The 18688-nt window shown below is 52.4% G+C and overlaps 1 protein-coding gene across 2 annotated transcripts in view; it reads right to left on the bottom strand.

Moving 5' to 3' along the window:
- Window positions 1-18688, bottom strand: part of OSBPL2 (oxysterol binding protein like 2) — a 57694-nt gene that overhangs the window by 15594 nt on the left and 23412 nt on the right. For both annotated transcript variants that reach the window (XM_002830499.6, XM_002830498.6), the window contains exons 4-7: window positions 17047-17122; window positions 9063-9197; window positions 7917-8014; window positions 1143-1325 (exon numbers count right to left, since the gene is read on the bottom strand). In XM_002830499.6, coding sequence (XP_002830545.1) covers window positions 1143-1325; window positions 7917-8014; window positions 9063-9197; window positions 17047-17122 — 492 coding nt within the window. The remainder of the gene's footprint in view (window positions 1-1142; window positions 1326-7916; window positions 8015-9062; window positions 9198-17046; window positions 17123-18688) is intronic.

Genomic DNA, 18688 nt, shown 5'->3' with positions numbered 1-18688 from the left:
AGCCCCGCGTTCTAAGGGGCTACGTGGAGGAGCCATAGTGAAGGCAGAAATCTGCTCAGAGCAGGATATTTTGTGACACGTGTGGAATTCTCTCAATTTCCTAGGGGTGGAACCCAAACTGGTTCATCACCAAGGTTATCAGCAAGGTGTGCAACTTTATCAGCAAAGTGTGCAACATTTCATTTCTGCACGCCTCTTCCTAAGAAAGCAAGGCCACTGCACAACAGGCACTAGGCCATACCAGCCCCAGGACACACTCTCAGGGGCTTCTCCAGGTCCTTGTGGAACCTTCTAGCCACCATCCAGGCAGGGCCAATGTGAAGCAAAACCCACATCAAATGCTTCATCAGGCAAGGTGTCGTTTATTACTTATTTCTGTATGTATTTGTTAGGAGCTGGTGCCTACAACAAGACTGCAGGCAGTGGCTTGGCAAGACTCGCATCTCAGAACTGGTGGCCCAGGAGGATGCCAGCATCCGGTCTGTGTCTGCTGGGTCTCAGAGGCCGGGGTTTGTTGGAGACTTGTGTTTTGCTCTGAGGTGTCTTTGGTTGACAGTGGATTGGGGAGCATTTAGGCTGAGAGTGAAGAGGGGTGGTGAGCAGCCTCTCAGGGGGTCCCCCACCACGCTGTTTCAAATTCCAACCCTAAGTCACCCCTGCCACATGATCACAGGGTGGGGGAGTGTGCAAAGAGCCACTTCCCTGGCTTCCTTCTCAGCTCTCTCCCCCTGTGGGAGGCAGTGCCCTGCAGCAAGCAGCCCTGAAGGGGAGCAAGGACACAGGCGCCATGGGCAACCCAACCCTCATCCCCACCGCAACCTCACTGTCCCCGGCCCTCAGACACCCTGCCAGACTGGTGTGGAAGCTGCTAAGTTTGGGGCTGTTATGCAGTAAGAGACAAGAAATACAATGAATGATGACTGAAAGGGGCGTGAATTCCAACTGCAGACGTGAGGACACACCCCAGCAACATGGGACCCTGGTCAGGAAGCTCTTCTGAAGACATTTCTGCTGTGGGGAGGTCACCACCTCAGGAGAAAAATGACAGGGTTTCCTCCTGAAGGAAGCTTTCCCTCCATATCACCAGCACCCATTTCAGTTTCTGCAGGAAGCGGATCTCAGCAGGACGCACCGACACTCACTTGAGCAGCTCCAGGGTGATGGTGCCTCGGGGCTCCGCCTCCACGCTTTTGCCCCAGAACTTGAGCTTGGGGTAGATGGAGCCGTGGAACAGGAAGTCATGGTTGAGGCCTTCCGAGTGGAACGCACTGATGGGGGGGTGGTGACTGACCTGTTCCGATATAAATCTGAATCCTAAATCTTCCCTAGGTCAAAGAACAAAAAAAGAGAAAGAGACACATTAATGGCAGCAAAATAAAAGAAAGGGCAGCTCAGACATCATGTGGAGCCCCTCACGGGACGCTGGGAAGCTGGGGCCCTCCGCGCCACAACATGTGGCAGAAACACCCAACACTGCCTCTCCGACATCGCACTTGGCCTAATGGTGGCAACAGACACACACACAAACACGACATCGCACTTGGCCTAACGTTGGCAACAAACACACACACAAACATGACATCGCACTCAGCCTAACGGCAACACACACACAAACATGACATCACACTTGGCCTAATGTTGGCAACAGACACACACACAAACACGACATCACACTTGGCCTAACATTGGCCTAACGTTGGCAACAGACACACACACAAACACAACAATGCACTCGGCCTAACACTGGCAACAGACACACACACACATGGCTTCCAGAGCGCATCTGACCCACCCAGAGAGGGCAATGGTGCAGGAGAGGCCTCCACCCTGATGCCCCACTCGCTCTCCACCTGAGCCACAGCGGTGTCTGGCTAGAGGTGCCCAGAGACGCAGGTGGAGAAGCAACCCTTACACACCCCTGACTCCAAACCCTCAACCCCGAGGGACTCCCACTGCCCAGGAACTCAGGACCCTAAACCCTTTCTGAAGGGGTTGCCCCTTCTTTGCCTTTCTACAAGGCCCCTGAAATTTCCGAGATGGAATGGCTTATATCCCAAAATATTCCTGTCCAGGAAACAGGATTTTTAGTATACTCTCTTTTTCAATCAAAATGTCAGCTTTTAATTGTTCCGGAACTGTGAATACACCTACAATTGTAGTCATTAAAAATTAGAAAAGCTACACCACATAATTACCAACTTAACTGGAATCAGAATTTCCAATCATTACAGAAGAAGGAAAGTTGAAAAATTAGATTTTAAAAGGTTGACTACCAAGGTATGTAATTTACAAAATGAATACTTGTCTAAGAAAAGAATGTGTATTTTTAGCTATAACAAGGGATCTGTAGGGACCCAGGGTATCAGGAAAGGACTTGGTCCACGTCCATGGCCCCTAATCTGACAGACTGCCAGGGTCTCACAGACGCACAGCACATGGCAGACACTGGCAAGGACGATCTGGAAGTGAACGCATGACAGACGACGTGTCTCAGCATTGCGAAGGTGCGTCGCTTGCTTCCGGCTGTGCAGCAGGAGCTCCAGCCCTGGGTGCAGCCCCTGGGGAAGGGTGCTGGTGGCACGCCCCGCTCTACCCAGCCCAGGCGGCTTGCATTCCTTTCACCCACAAGGCTTCTTCTCTATCATCTAGAACTTCTTTCCTCTTCTGATTTATCTTTTTCTTTTTCTTTTTTTGAGATGGAATCTCAAAATCTCTGTCACCCAGGCTGGAGTGCAGTGGCGTGATCTCGGCTCACTGCAACCTCCGCCTCCAGGTTCAAGTGATTCTCCAGCCTCAGCCTCCCAAGTAGCTGGGATTACAGGCGCCCGCCACCACACCCGGCTAATTTTTTGTATTTTTTAGTAGAAACGAGGTTTCACCATGTCGGCCAGGCTAGTCTCGAACTCCTGACCTCAGGCGATCTGCCTACCTCAACCTCCCAAAGTGCTGGGATTACAGGCGTGAGCCACCGCGCCCGGCCTGATTTATCTTTTTCAAGACATTTTAATAATTTTTTAAGAGCCAATCCCGTCAATGCCTCCGATGGTGGCACAGCACGCTGACCAGAGGACGAGAAGGCTGGCAGGCAGCAACAGGAATACTGCTCAAGAGAAATATCTAGAAAAGGAAGCACACTCTACATGAATTCAGAACAGAAGACTCCCTCACAAGTGATTCTCGTGGCCAGTCTTTCCCTTGTCCAGGCCTCAGCCTCCCCTTTCCCAGAAGCAGAAGCAGGGCTGCTCCCTGCAGCATGTGCCAAGACCCACAGTTGCCTGCTGGACCCTGCTGTCACTACGCCACACTCTATCCAAACTAGTCCTACTTGCTCAAAGGCAATGACATCTTGAGAACAGGTGCTCGGCTGCCCAGTGCCAGCCAACTTCTAAATCAGACAAAAAACACAAAGTTGGCATTCACACACGGGCAGCATGTGGGTAAGGACCAGCAGCTGACCCAGCCAGGATGGGCCAGGAACAGATTAGAATTTGAAGCTGTGACATTTATGCTGCTTCTCCAAACTGCATAGTGATTTATATACCGAAGTGCAGGAAAGCTTGTACTACTAACAACGGCTCCTCCCAAAATGGTCTGACAGGCAGTGCTGACACATCTTCTAGGACAAATGTGGGCATACACTTTTAAACTCTTTACACGCTGGAAGAGAGCCCATTTGAAGCAAACCAAATCCCACAACCATTTGCTCACTATTGATAAAAATCTCAATCATGGCCAGGCATGGTGGCTCACGCCTGTAATCCCAGCACTTTGGGAGGCCAAGGTGGGCGGCTCACCTGAAGTTGGGAGTTCGACACCAGCCTGGCCAACAAAGTGAAACCCTGTCTCTACTGAAAACACGAAAATTAGCCAGGCCTGGTGGCGTGCGCCTGTAATCCCAACTACTCAGGAAGCTGAGGCGGAGAATCAGGAGAATTGCTTGAACCGGCAGGCGGAGGTTGCAACGAGCCGAGATCATGCCACTGCCCTCCAGCCTGGGCAACCAATGGAGACTCCGTCTCAAAAAAAAAAAAAAATTCTCAATCATTAATAACACATAAAATACAATAAAGGGCCCCAAAACAGTGGCCTGAAGTTTCAAAGGGACTGCACTTCTTGGAACCCAAGATGCCATTCATTGCACTGCACACCATTATTTTATGAAAGAAAGAAAAAAATGCTGCAAATGAAACTATGACTTGGGCTGGGCACAGAGGCTCACATCTGTAATCCTAGCACTTTGGGAGGCTGAGATAGGCAGATCACTTGAGCTCAGGAGTTCAAGACCAGCCTGGGCAACATAGCAAAACCCTGTCTCTACTGAAAATACAAAAATTAGCTCGGCATGGTGGCGCATGCCTGTAGTTCCAGCTCGTTGGGAGGCTGAGGTGGGAAGATAACTTGAGCCCAGGAGGTCGAGGCCACAGTGAGCCGTGATCATATCCAGGAGGTTAAGGCAGGAGGCTGAGGCCACAGTGAGCCGTGATCACATCCAGGAGGTCAAGGCAGGAGGCTGAGGCCACAGTGAGCCGTGATCACATCCAGGAGGTCAAGGCAGGAGGCTGAGGCCACAGTGAGCCGTGATCACATCCAGGAGGTCGAGGCAGGAGGCTGAGGCCACAGTGAGCCGTGATCACATCCAGGAGGTCGAGGCAGGAGGCTGAGGCCACAGTGAGCCGTGATCACATCCAGGAGGTCGAGGCAGGAGGCTGAGGCCACAGTGAGCCGTGATCATATCCAGGAGGTCGAGGCAGGAGGCTGAGGCCACAGTGAGCCGTGATCATATCCAGGAGGTCGAGGCAGGAGGCTGAGGCCACAGTGAGCCGTGATCATATCCACGAGGTCGAGGCAGGAGGCTGAGGCCACAGTGAGCCGTGATCATATCCAGGAGGTCGAGGCAGGAGGCTGAGGCCACAGTGAGCCGTGATCATATCCAGGAGGTCGAGGCAGGAGGCTGAGGCCACAGTGAGCCGTGATCATATCCAGGAGGTCGAGGCAGGAGGCTGAGGCTACAGTGAGCCGTGATCATATCCAGGAGGTCGAGGCAGGAGGCTGAGGCTACAGTGAGCCGTGATCATATCCAGGAGGTCGAGGCAGGAGGCTGAGGCTACAGTGAGCCGTGATCATATCCAGGAGGTTGAGGCAGGAGGCTGAGGCCACAGTGAGCCGTGATCATATCCACGAGGTTGAGGCAGGAGGCTGAGGCCACAGTGAGCCGTGATCATATCCAGGAGGTTGAGGCAGGAGGCTGAGGCCACAGTGAGCCGTGATCATATCCAGGAGGTTAAGGCAGGAGGCTGAGGCCACAGTGAGCCGTGATCATATCCAGGAGGTTGAGGCAGGAGGCTGAGGCCACAGTGAGCCGTGATCATATCCAGGAGGTCGAGGCAGGAGGCTGAGGCCACAGTGAGCCGTGATCATATCCAGGAGGTTAAGGCAGGAGGCTGAGGCCACAGTGAGCCGTGATCATATCCAGGAGGTTAAGGCAGGAGGCTGAGGCCACAGTGAGCCGTGATCATATCCAGGAGGTTGAGGCAGGAGGCTGAGGCCACAGTGAGCCGTGATCATATCCAGGAGGTTGAGGCAGGAGGCTGAGGCCACAGTGAGCCGTGATCATATCCACGAGGTTGAGGCAGGAGGCTGAGGCCACAGTGAGCCGTGATCATATCCAGGAGGTTGAGGCAGGAGGCTGAGGCCACAGTGAGCCGTGATCATATCCAGGAGGTTGAGGCAGGAGGCTGAGGCTACAGTGAGCCGTGATCATGTCACTGAACTTCAGCCTGGGCGACAGAGCAAGACCTCGTCTCAAAAAAAAAAAAAAAAAAAGGGAAAAAGAAACTGACAGGTAGAAGTGCTGCAACGTGAACAATGTGTCTTAGAATCGATGAAACACTATAATTTAGAAAAAGTTTTTAATATCACAGGAAAATTATGACATGTTAAAAAGGGATACAAATTAACATTATCATATTTTGAAACACACACAAAAGAAAGTCTAACAAAATGATGACAGTTATCTTTATTTTTTTTTTTAAAGAGACAGGGTCTGGCTCTGTAGTCCAGGTTAGGGTGCAGTGGCACGATCACTGTAACTTTGAACTCCTGGGCTCAAGTGATGCTCCTGCCTGGGCCTCCCGGGTTGCAGGTATTCCGGGCATGAAGCCAGCCAGCTATTATCTTTTATGGGATTATGCCTGATTCATCTTTTCTACCTTTCTCAATGTTATACATTTTCTATAAGGAGCACTCTCTTGTAATTAAAAAAACAAACAGACTTCATAATAAAACAACCCAACAGAATCTCAACTAACCCAGAATCCAAATAAGAGGCTAATTGTTTTGGCTCAACTCCCTTTTTCACAGAAAAATAATAAAACAAGATGATAAAGGAGCCCGCCTTCCCTCCTGTCTGCACCCTGTTCCTGGGCAGGGAGGCGTGCAGCCCAGCAGCCTGTGGCAAACAGCTTGCATTCTGCGCAGCAGACTTGTCTAGATAACCACCCACGCCCCTCCAGCTCCTTCTCCCCAGGCAGGCGGAGCGAGCTCTGTGTGCTGGGCTCCACCGACAGTCGGAAGAGTGAAGGGTGCCCCACCAGCAAGCTCCTTCTCCCCAGACAGAGTGAGCTCTGTGTGCTGCGCTACCGCGACAGTCGGAAGAGTGAAGGGTGCCCCTCCAGCAAGCTCCTTCTCCCCAGGCAGGTGGGGTGAGTTCTGTGTGCTGGGCTACCTCAACAGTCAGAAGAGTGAAGGGTGCAGCGAGAGTGCCCTGCCCCTCCCTCCTTCAGAACCACAGCTTAGCCCTGTCACAGAGACAGCGGCTGAACTGTGCTCTGCTGACTCTCCCTACACATCTGCCCACGGGCACCTGCATGCATCTACAAGAGAATGATGGGGTCCACAGGCAGTGGAATAAAAATCATTTTAGACATCACCTAATGGCCCTGAAGGAAGCCACACACATCTCTCTCATCCACAGCTCCCCGGAGCCCCAGCCAGGCTGCTCGATGGCTGAGGAATTACCACACTGCCACATACATGCCGTGGTCTGGCCTGCTTTTGACTTCATTTGTTGGTTTGGGTGGGCACTGTCACCTGGGCAGAATCCCAGGATGATTCTGTGCATAACCACAGCAGTCCCCAGGGCAACCAGGTGGGTGAAGAGAACCCCAACCAGTCCTTCCAGAGGCCCAGCCACAAACAACGTGATCTGGGGCCCGGCTGGACCTCTGGGGTCAGAGTTCTGGGACTTGGAGTCAGTCTCAGGTCTGTGAGGTGAGGGCCACCAGAGACAGGAGGGAAGCTGGGGAGACTCTAGGAAGGGATGGCAACGCTGCCTAGAAGAAAGTTCCGTAGGAAGAAGTTTCAGGGATGTCTGGAGATGAGGTGTGGTCTGGTTAACTCTCCCTTGGCCAGAGCTGTCTGACCCTCCCTAAAACTCTGGGGAGGCTGTGGTGGCAAACGTGGCCTTGGGAGTGAAGCTCCTCTTTGCAATCATTCCTGTGTTTGGATTTACCTGCTTTTTCGACAGCATTCACTAAATGCTTTGGTAAAACAGCCTAGTTTTGCTCATTAGTACCTATTTCCATTTTCGGTGAAGCTCACAATCCTACACATTTCACAGACGTCGCACACACACACGGAAGCATCCACAGTACGCGCTATCTCCACGCTTGAGTCGAACACACTAAAATATCTCATTGCCAGCGCTTTACACTCACTCAGACGCCGTGGCACTGTTAGCACAACACCCCGTGTGTGTGAAACATCTCGCCTACAGCATCCAAACGCTTTCGTGAGCTCTTAATTCAAACAGTTTATTCTCAGAGCAGAGGAATCAATGCTAGTGAAAGAGTCAAACTCATCCGTCATCCAAGGAATTCCATTTACAAGATATTTATGATGGGCCTTTTCCCCCTTACCTGATTAATTCGTATGTTTCTCCCAAGAGTGGATTAAATGGTTTGCCGGTCCTCTCCCACTGGGAAGCCACAGCCGAAACAGCAAAAGCAGCCACAGACTGTAAATAATCCACAGGGTAGGCAGGAACAGCTTCAGTTAGGAAACGCGCTGGAGAAGATGGCCTCTCGTGGAGCGCGGTGGGCACCTGGTTTCTGTCACTATTTGTTCTGTGTGATTTGTTAGTTTTCCCCGAGCAGTGTGTCTGAGACTACAGGACTTCCAGGGAACGCCCTTCATCACCCGCCACTCCCCTGACAGCACAGAAAGAAGGAACTGGGTGCTGCCTTCCACCCCCGGAGCCGGGCCCTTCCTGGCAGACGCTGCCGCAAAGTCAGCCACTCTGTTTCACATGCACACACAAGGCCACACACGGAACACGCACACCCCAAGCACGCACACGCATTCACAGAGGCAAGCGCACACACGTGCACAGGGACACAGGTTATGTGCACACACTCGTATTTTGTTGTTTTTTAAACACAGGGTTTCACTCTGTCACACAGGCTGGAGTGCAGTGGCGTAATCGTGGTTCACTGTGGCCTCCAGCTCCTGGGCACAAGCGATCCTCTCTCATCAGCCTCCCAACTAGCTGGCATTGCAGGCATGCACCACTGCACCAGGCTAAGTTTTAAAAAAATTTTTGTAGAGATGCGGTCTCACTGTGTTGCCTCGGTTGGTCTCAACCTCCAGGAGCAATTCATCTGCCTCAGCCTCCCAAAGTGTTGGCATTACAGGCGTGAGCCACCGTGCGTGCCCAGCGCACAGTCACATACATGGGGCACGGTGGTGCAACAGAACCCAAGAGGAGCCCAAGGGCAGAGCCCACCGCCACCTTCAGCTCCAAGAGGCAGAGACTCCTGGCAGGAGGCGGCAGCAGGGAGCTCTTGGGGCCACTGAGAGCTCAATGGCATTTCCTGCAAGTTCTGTCATCACATACCTGTGGTGACAGGACAAATGTCACGGCCACCAGGCAGGATGGCACTGAACACTGGGGGGAGCTGTGCGAGCCGTTCTCACAGATGCCTGGGGCCCCAAGACTGTGTGGCCAGACATGCAAGGGGCGTCACTTTCATGACAAACTCCCGCCTGGCACCCCTAAGGCCCACCTGCATCCTCTCCAGGGGCTGGGGCTGGCAGGAGGCCCTGTGGATGAGGTACACGTGCTCCATGTACTCCGTGATCCGCTGCAGGAAGCTCAGAGGCTCATTGAAGGCGATTGGCATCGTGATCTTGGACAGCTCCTGGAAAGATGGGGAAGACTCGCTGGTTACTGCTGCTTTCCGAACACCGCTGGGCTGCCCGATGCCCCTGCTCTGAGCATCCCTTCATGGAGCCGCAGACTCTGGGGTTGAACCGGATCTTCAAACCCCCCATGGGTGAGCCACTCCCTGTCCCATCAGCCCTGCTCTGTGAGCCTCGGCTGCCATCAGACCTAACACACAATCTGTGCTGAGCCTGCAGAGGTCTATGGCGTGACACCCCTGAATCCTCTCTGCCTCCCCAGCCCACCGCCCCATTCCAGACACAGAGACTGCCACAGCGGCTCCTGGGCCCACCCGTGCCCCATCCCCGACTCCACATCTTCTCCACCACACTTCCAGAGTAGTGGTCCCAGGCTGGGCACGGTGGCTCACACCTATAATCCAAGCATCCTGGGAGGCCGAGGCGGGCGGATCCCTTGAGGTCAGGAGTTCAAGACCAGCCTGGCCAACATGGTGAAACCCTGTCTATACTAAAAATACAAAAATTAGCCGTGCATGGTGGCGCACACCTGTAACCCCAGCTACTCGGGAGGCTGAGGCAGGAGAATTGCTTGAACCCAGGAGGTGAAGATTGCGGTGAGCCGAGATTGTGCTATTGCCCTCCAGCCTGGGAGATAGAGCCAGACTCCATCTCAAAAACAAAAAAACAGAGTAGTGGTCCCAAGCAGAGCCACCCGCACCATTAAAAATAGTCCCTGGCTTCCCGTCCCTCCAAGATGCCTCGGACACGCCTGAACCTGGCAAACGAGGCCTCCCATAACACAGCTCCATGCGGCTTTCCCCTAAGGCCTTCCGAGTTGGCAAAGGAGCCTCAGGTTCTGCTCCCAGGCCCTGGGCAGCACAGAGCAGGCGCATGGCTTAGTGGGGGAAGCTGGGAAGGTGCCAAGGGGAAGAGTGCCCACAGGGGCCACTCTTCCCGCTGGGCTTCCAGGAAAGGGATCCCAAGGGCAGCAGGCATTCCAGGGAAGCACAGCTGTCACCTCAGGGCAGGCTCTTCAGGAAGGAGCAGGGTCTGGGGTGGCCGAAGCAGAGGCAGAGGGAGAGGGACACGGAGAGAAGGAGAGGACCAGAGAGGCCAGGAGGGAGTGGAGGAGGAGGTGCTAGTGGCAACAGGGACAGGGCAGGCTTTGGGATCCACTTGCTGTGGGTTCCCAGCTGACACACGCACGAGCTGCTGAGCCTCTCAGGCTCCTCCACCAGGGACTAGGACGGCCCCACCAAGGCCTCAGGACACCACGGGCACTGCGTGTGCAGGGTGGACGGAGGGTGGGTGGGGTGTGCACAGCACCACAAGGACGCACTCTGCCTGGGCCCCGAGGTTCCCAAAACTCAGCGTCCGTGCTGGGAGGGGGGCTCTGCTCAGACGCTGGGTCAAGGACAAGCGCAGGGACCGAGGCTGAGAGCACACGGCAGAGGCACAGAGCCTGCAGCTCAGGCTGCTGCATGGGCGAGCAGGCCCCAGATGGCACTGGACACACGGGGACTGTGGGCTTAGGAGGGGCTAGAACTGGATTCCAACTGAGGCAGCCCCGGCACATGGGTGTGGCCAAGACTGCACAAGGGAATGCGGCTGCCGAGGAAAGCAGGAAGAGATGTGACCCTCGTGATCAGAGCTCAGCACCGCAGGAGCACGTGGCAGAGAAAGAAGGAAGCCCGAAAGAATGAGCAGAAAAGCAGACAGATGGGGGAGCATTTGCAATTTACATTCCAGACCAGGATCGACAGCATCCCGTGCTCTAAACGCCGGGTAAACTGGAAGAGGCCACAGTCCACAGCGGCCAGAGATGGGGCCAGGGAGGCCTGGAAGGAAGTGCGGCCGGTGGCGGCCATGAGTATGGGGGAGACGCTGCCTTGCTCAGGAGAGGAGAGATGGTATCGCAATTGTGTGCAGCTCCCAGCCAGGAAAAGCCCCCCAGCTGCTGTGGAAATGCACAGTGATGCAGCCCCACAGAGGGGACTGGGCTGCTTCCAGCAAACTCTACAGGTATTTGCCCCTGACGCAGCGGCCCCACTTCTAGGAACCTACCCCACAGAGCCTCGGCCAAACACACATGCAGGGCTCTTTGCTGCAGCACAGCTGGATCCAAGAAAGACCAGAAATGACCCGTATGTCCAACAACAGGGCGCCAGTCCAATGAGCTAGGGGGCAGCCACATGAGGGAGTGCCACACCATTGAAAGATTCAGAAGTCGGCCAGGCGAGATGGCTCACGCCTGTAATCCCAACACTTTGGGGGGCCAAGGCGGGGAGGATCACTTGAGGCCAGGAGTTTAAGACCAGCCTGGGCAACAAAGTGAGACCCCGTCTCTACAAAAAAACATTGTTTTTTTGAGTTGGAGTCTCACACTGTCACCTAGGCAGCAGTGCAATGGTGTGATCTCGGCTCACTGCAACCTCTCCACCTCCTGGGTTCAAGCGATTCTCCTGCCTCAGCCTCCCGAGTAGCTGGGATTACAGGCATGCACCACCACGCCCGGCTAATTTTTTGTATTTTTAGTAGAGACAGGGTTTCATTATGTTGGCCAGACTGGTCTCGAACTCCTGACTTCATGATCCGCCTGCCTCAGACTCCCGAAGTGCTGGGATTACAGGCATGAGCCACTGCCAAAAAATTGTTTAAAAGTAGCTGGGCATGGTGGTGGGTTCCTCTGGTCCCAGCTACTCCAGAGGCTCATGTGGGAGGTTCACTTAAGCCCAGGAGGTTGAGGTTACAGTGAGCCATGATCCTGCCACTGCACTCCAGACTGGGTGACAGAGCAAGACTCAGTCTTTAACAAGAAATAATACAATAAGAAGTCACTGCATGTTGCTATCGAATTTTAAAAGGTAGATAAAGCCTCTCATTTATGTAAAGAAGTGGGGAGAAGATACATACAGAATCAGCTATGTGACGCATGAAAGATGTGCCCTAAACTTGGCTCCTGGTCACCTGTGGGGAAAGCAGAGAGCACCAGGAAGGGACAGGGACAGGAAGCTGACTCTCCTGGAATATACCTTGCTTGATAAATTTGACGCAGGACCCATAATTTAAAAAGAAAATTAAATTTTAAAAAGTCATCTCTCAATATCAAAAATGAAACAAATGAACCTATGTCATTCCCTTGGTGGCACAATCACCCAGGGAAGAAGCACCCAGGTGGTTTTAAAATGCAGGCATTTGGCCGGGCGCGGTGACTCACGCTTGTAATCCTCCCAACACTTTGGGAGGCCGAGGTGGGTGGATCACAAGGTCAGGAGTTTGAGACCAGCCTGGCCAATAAGGTGAAACCCTGTATCTACTAAAAAAAAAAAAAATTAGCCGGGCATGGTGGCAGGCGCCTGTAGTCCCAGCTACTCGGGAGGCTGAGGCAGGAGAATCACTTGAACCCAGGAGGCAGAGGCTGCAGTGAGCTGAGATCCTGCCACTGCACTCTAGCCTGGGCGACAGAGCGAGACTCCCTCAAAAAAATAAATAAATAAATAAATAAAAAATAATGCAGGCATTTGAGATATGCCCTGAAGACAAAGACAAGTGGCAACTGCAGGAGCCACAGACAAGTGCTGTCTCAGCAAAGACACTGTCGGCAGCAGAGCTGGTCCCACAGGTATGTGGGGCAAAGTGAGTGAGTCACAACTGCGTGCCGGTCTAAATCTATCCTCGCTAGGGCTGCAGAAAACTGGGACTGTCAGTGAGGGAGAAAAAGAGACACAGACATGAGGCCGCAGAGGTTAGGTGGAGCCTGTTGGCCCAAATTTGAAGCATCACTGAAACAAACAAAAACACAGTTCCTAGCTGTAGGAACAGACCTCGAAATAAGACTACCCCAGTGGCCTCCTGAGAGCCCAGCTGTGCTCCTGAATTCTCCTTCTCTCCCTGGACAAGTAGGTGATTCCAGACCCCAGACAGTAAATGCACAAGATAGGCCTGAAGCTCCTTTTGTAAAGGACTCCGGGCCACCTTGAAGAGACTCTCACTGACCAAAGATGGAACAATTTGTGGACTGGAAGACATCAATAGGTTAAATGCTAGGAGGTAAACAAAAGACAAACTAGCTGGTTACACGAGTCACACTGGATGATGCCAGTGAATGAATACATTATGTGAAAACTTCAATAAAGAGGAAGAATCACTCACTGGTCCTGACTTTCCTACACAAACTGCATTTACAGCAAAGGAAGGGGACCCTCTCACCACAGAACTATCCCTGGCAATCAATAAAGGGTGATCATGTTGGCACAGCTCCAACTAGCAACTCCTCATGAGTTAATGGACCCAGGCTCTGAGCACCCATAGCTTTGTTTGTTTGTTAGAGACAGGGTCTCGCTCTGTCACCCAGGCTGGAGTACAGTAATGTGATCACCAGTCACTGCAGCCTCAACCTCCCAGGCTCGTGATCCTCCTACATCAGCCACCTGAGTAGCTGGGAGCCCAGGCATGCGCCACCATACCCGGCTAATTCTTTTTTGTAGAGATGGGATCTCACTTTGTTGCCCGGGCTGGTTCTGAACCTGTGGCCTCGAGCGATCCTCTCGCCTCAGCCTCTGATGGTGATTATAGGCGTGAGCCGCCGCACGCCTGGCCTGCCCACAGCTTTTAAATTCAGAGAAAGAGCAACAAAAAGGCTTCCTGACAGAGGGACACAAACAAGGTCCACACACACGACTGCAAACACCAGAGGGCAACACGTGAGACCACTGGACATCTGAACATAGATTGAGTATCTGATATCAAATAACTTTCTAAAGTTATTTTCTAAAGTATAATAATAATATCACAGTCACATTAAAAAAGAATCCTTATCCTTTAAATATACGTAAGAAATATTTACAAACAAAAAGATGTCTGGAATTTGCTTCAAAATACGAGGGAGGAGAGAAGAAGGAGGGTGTGGACCAAACAGAAGGAGCCACAGCCAATCACTGCGGATCCAGAATGAGCCACGGCCAATCACTGCAGATCCAGAATGAGCCACAGCCAATCACTGTGGCTCCAGAATGAACCACAGCCAATCACCTCAGATTCAGGACGAGCCACAGCCAATCACTGTGGATCCAGAACGAGCCACAGCCAATCACTGCAGATCCAGCTATGGGGACGAGCTCACCACTGTCTGAGTCTATGTTGGGACTGTCCACGTTGCCAAGTGTGCTTGTGTTTTTTCAATACAAGCTGAGAAGTAGTAAAAAGAGTGGAGTGCCACCAAAACCTCCAAAGGGGAGTGTTTCGAAGTGAAGTGTGAGGGGTGAAGCCACCCCACAAGGCCCCTCCCAGCACCTTTCCACTACACTTGCCAGTCCTACATGCTCACATGAAACTTTCACCTCAATCTCTCCACAACCCTCACCTAGGGAATGCAATATACATCACTTCATGTTGTTGAAAAGATGCTTTTGGTCCTAGAATCTTTATTTTATTTTTTTTAAGAGACAAGGTTTCCCTCTGTCATCTAGGCTGGAACACGGTCATGAAATCACGGTTCACTGCAGCCTCAAACTCCTGGGCTCAAGCCATCCTCCTGTCTCAGCCTCCCGAGTAACTGGACTACAGACATAAGCCACCACACCTGGCTAATCTTTTAAATTTTTTTGTAGAGTTGGGGTCTCACTATGTTGCCCAGGCTCTGGTCTCAAGCTCCTGGCCTCAAGCGATCCTCTTCCCTCAGCTTTCCTGAGGGCATGAGCTACTACCACACCCAGCCTGTCTTAGAATTTAAAAGAGTCAAAAGTAGGTGGTTTGTCAAGTTCACAAAAGACATTCCTCATCTATACCAAGACAGATATTTTTGTCAAGACCTGAATTATCCACAGTCAAAAATGTACAAAAAACACCGCTGACAGAGAAAAAAAATCTCAAATGGTTTATTTTAAAAGAAACATACAGATATATACAGAAATACAGATGTGTATGCATGAGCATTAGCACACTCGTATTTTCCAGCGCCGTCTGCTGAGAGGGCCTGCAGGCAATGATACCTCAGCAGCAATGAGCTCACCTAGCACCGGATTGTGGTTTCTAAACACCATTGCCCAGTGAATGGGCTCCCCGGGGAAGTGGCTGATTCCCGGGTTAAGGCAGGGAAAATATAAGCTGAACTACAGCATCCTTTAGTGCCTGAAATAAGTGTTCAGAAAAGGATGGGGGTTCAGCAGAAGGGGGAAAACCAACCTAGAAGAACTCTCAACACCAAAGGTAGAACACTTTGAGCAATTACGTAAATAAGGACTATACTGGAATTCAACTCACAGAATAAAATACATGCTCATGAGTCCATACTAATACAAATAAATAACTGAATAAATATATAATTAGGGGAGAAGGGACAGCTCTCCTTTACAGAACAATTCCAATTAATAAAGGCAGAAGAAAGAACGAGAATAGAAAATCCCCATTAGAACGATTTCAGTAAACGCCACCAATGGATGCTACAATTAGCAAGGAGAATCCAAGTGTCTTCCCCAAAACATTGATTACAAAGAGAAACGCAGCAACTTTGCAGTGGAGACACTTGATCAAGTGAACAGGTTAACAGTCCCACTAACAAGACATGTGGCTATCACAGAGCCCCTCAGACAAGGCCCTGGCAAGGGTACCTCACTTCTGTGTGTGCCAAAAATACAGAATCTCATTCTAAGAAGAAAACATCAGACAAACCCAAATTAAGGAAAAGTCCACTAAGTAACAGACCAGAGCAGCTGCCACCAAGTGGAAGAGCCCAAATGCCATGAGGGTCCTGGGACAGGAAAGGACGTCGGGGATACTGAGGAAATACAAGTGACATGTGGAGCTAAGATGCATTTCTTGCTTTGGTCACTGACCTATGGTTATTCTGAGAGATGCCAGCATCAGGGGAGCTGGGTGGTGGGTCTACAGGAATGCTCTGTGCTATTTTGTGGTTTTCCGTAAGTCTAAAATTATTTCAAAATAAAAAGTTGAGGAAAAGTGAAGTTCCCTCTGGAAAAAAAAAGGACTAAAACAGATAAGGACAAAAAATCGCCAGCACTAGAAGACATGGTCTGAGCAAGAGTGATGCGTATTCCCAGGCCATTTGAGTTTTCAGTCATCAAGCGCTGGCCCAGGAACCAGCACAGTACAGAAGGTGCGGCACACTCCCCGCCCCTGTGAGGCACAGCTTGGGTTCTCACAGTCCGGAAAGATCATGAAAGGGAAACTCTGTAACTTCTGGGCACTCATTCCCAGCTGGTTTTTCTGTCCCAAACCCTGAGCACCTGACAAAGGCTGACACCCCTCCTGCAGCTCAGCATGTGGCCGGGGAGGGTGCCACGGAAGCCCCACCCACCTCACGCAGGACACAGGGCTGGATGGGTGCCTGCAGGATGGTTCTTATGTCCCGTTTCACCTACAGAACACCCCTTCCCCTGACTTGCTTGTTCTTTTCCTGTTTTATTGTCTTAATCTCATGCTGCTTATAAACATGAGAGTGCATTTTTTCTTTCTTTCTTTTTTTTTTTTTTTTTGAGATGGAATCTCACTCTTATCACCCAGCCTGGAGTGCAATGGCACGATCTCGGCTCACTGCAACCTCCGCCTCCTGGGTTCAAGCAATTCTCCTGCCTCAGCCTCCCGAGTAGCTGGGATTACAGGCATGCACCACCATGCCCGGCTCATTTTGTATTTTTAGTAGAGATGGGGTTTCTCCATGTTGGCCAGGCTGGTCTCGAACTCCTGACCTCAGGTGATCCACCCACCTCGGCCCCCCAAAGTGCTGGGATTACAGGGGTGAGCCGCCACACCTGGCAAGAACGCATTTTCTTAAACCACCAGCACTGCAATACCTTCCCAGGAGTCAGTGGTGCAGCCCCATGTGTGAACACGGGCCCCCGGACTCACCAGGCCAACACACTTCTTCAGGATGGTCCACACGCTGAAGTCGCTTCTGCTGAACATGGGAGCCGGCAGCGATGTCCTGCGAAGCACAAAAGGGGTGCATGTGGGTGAATTCAACACGGGACTCTGACCACTCAAGGCGGCTGTGCTCAATGACCGTTTCTCTTTAATTTTTACCCCTAAACATTGGCATTTCTGCATTCTGGCATGCCTAGGGACACAGGACACAACTGCTGCCTAGAGGCCTTCCACACCCATGTTCCCAGGGCCTCCTGGGAATGGTCATGACAACAAAGATGACTCTGCAGTCTTGGCCCCACAGTGGCCCTGCTGTTGTTTCCTCCCAGAGCTGGGGGACAGGGTGGCAGCTGGAGGGAGTCCCTCTGCCCGCAGAGCCCACAGCCTTCTGGGGGCTCCTGCTGGGTCCCTGCGGCAGTGGCCAGACCATAGGCAGAGGACAGGCCACAAGGGCACCAAGAGTGACCCGAATTAAAAGCTTTTCCACCCTTTAAACACATGCTTGCTTTCCTGAGGAGCATTTCTTTCCAGGTAGTCTTCCAGTCGGCTGCAAGGGTCACGCTTGCACCAGGAGACCCTCACCCCCACCAATGCTCACCACTCATCGACTGGGACCAGTGACCCGGGGCCCCGGTCTCCCCACCAGGAACATGGAGCTGGAATGAGACATTGTCTCCATCTAGGAGGGGAGCGCCTGAATGGAGACATAAACTTGGATTTGGGGAGAGGCGTGCCAGACCCACACAGGACACCACAGAGCAGGGTGCAAAGAAGGTGCTGCAGAGTAGGGGCCTGGGGCTCCCTGCTGCTCACAGCCCTCCAGGGACACCCCAGGGCTCTCCTGCTGAACTCCCATTTCATGGAAGCTGCTTTGAGGGGCGTTTTGCCTCACACCCAGCAGAACCTTGACACCGACATTCTGACCTCCAGAGTGATGAAAGCACGAGCTCTTGCCTGCTCTGCTCCCGAGCTATGCCCCGGGAATGCCACGTCAGGGCAGCTGGGTCAGGGCACACTACTGGTGTCAGGGGGCAGGAGGGAGAGGACATGGCAGCTATGAGGCGAGGTGGAAAAGAAAAGGAACATCTGCTGAGTGCCAGGCCCGGGCTGCCAGAAGCCAGCACCCAGCTCTGCTCCGCCATCGTCCGTGCACGCATTCAGCGAATACTTTGTGATTCGGGGGTGCTACCAGGAGGGGAACGTGGCTCTGCAGAAGGTCAGGTCTCATCCCCCAAGGATATGACCCTGCATGGAGATGGGATGCATAGGAACTACAGACATGAAAGAAGAGAAAAGAGCCCCCAGGCCCAGGGAGCAGAGGGAGCTGACGCACCCGAGGACCTGAAAGAGGCCCCTGCAGCTGGGACGGGAGGCAACAGGGCTCGGGGCCAGGCCTGAGGGCACAGGTGAGGGTGCTGGCTTTCTTTCTAAGAGGTGAGTGACCACATGGTGCACTGTCCGAGCTGGGTCATTTCTTCTAGTATAACAGGGCGCCATTCACAGTTCTGTAGGACCAGGAGTGTGAGGCCGGCCATGTTGTCATCCTGCCTGAGTTTTAGGCAGAGGGTGATGGGGTGGGGGGGTCCAGATCTGTCTTTTGAAAAGTGCCTCTGGGCTGGGCATGGTG

The sequence above is a fragment of the Pongo abelii genome, chromosome 21 (genome assembly GCF_028885655.2).
Source record: "Pongo abelii isolate AG06213 chromosome 21, NHGRI_mPonAbe1-v2.0_pri, whole genome shotgun sequence".
NCBI classification, from domain to species: domain Eukaryota; kingdom Metazoa; phylum Chordata; class Mammalia; order Primates; family Hominidae; genus Pongo; species Pongo abelii.
This window is presented reverse-complemented; position numbering and strand designations above follow the sequence as displayed.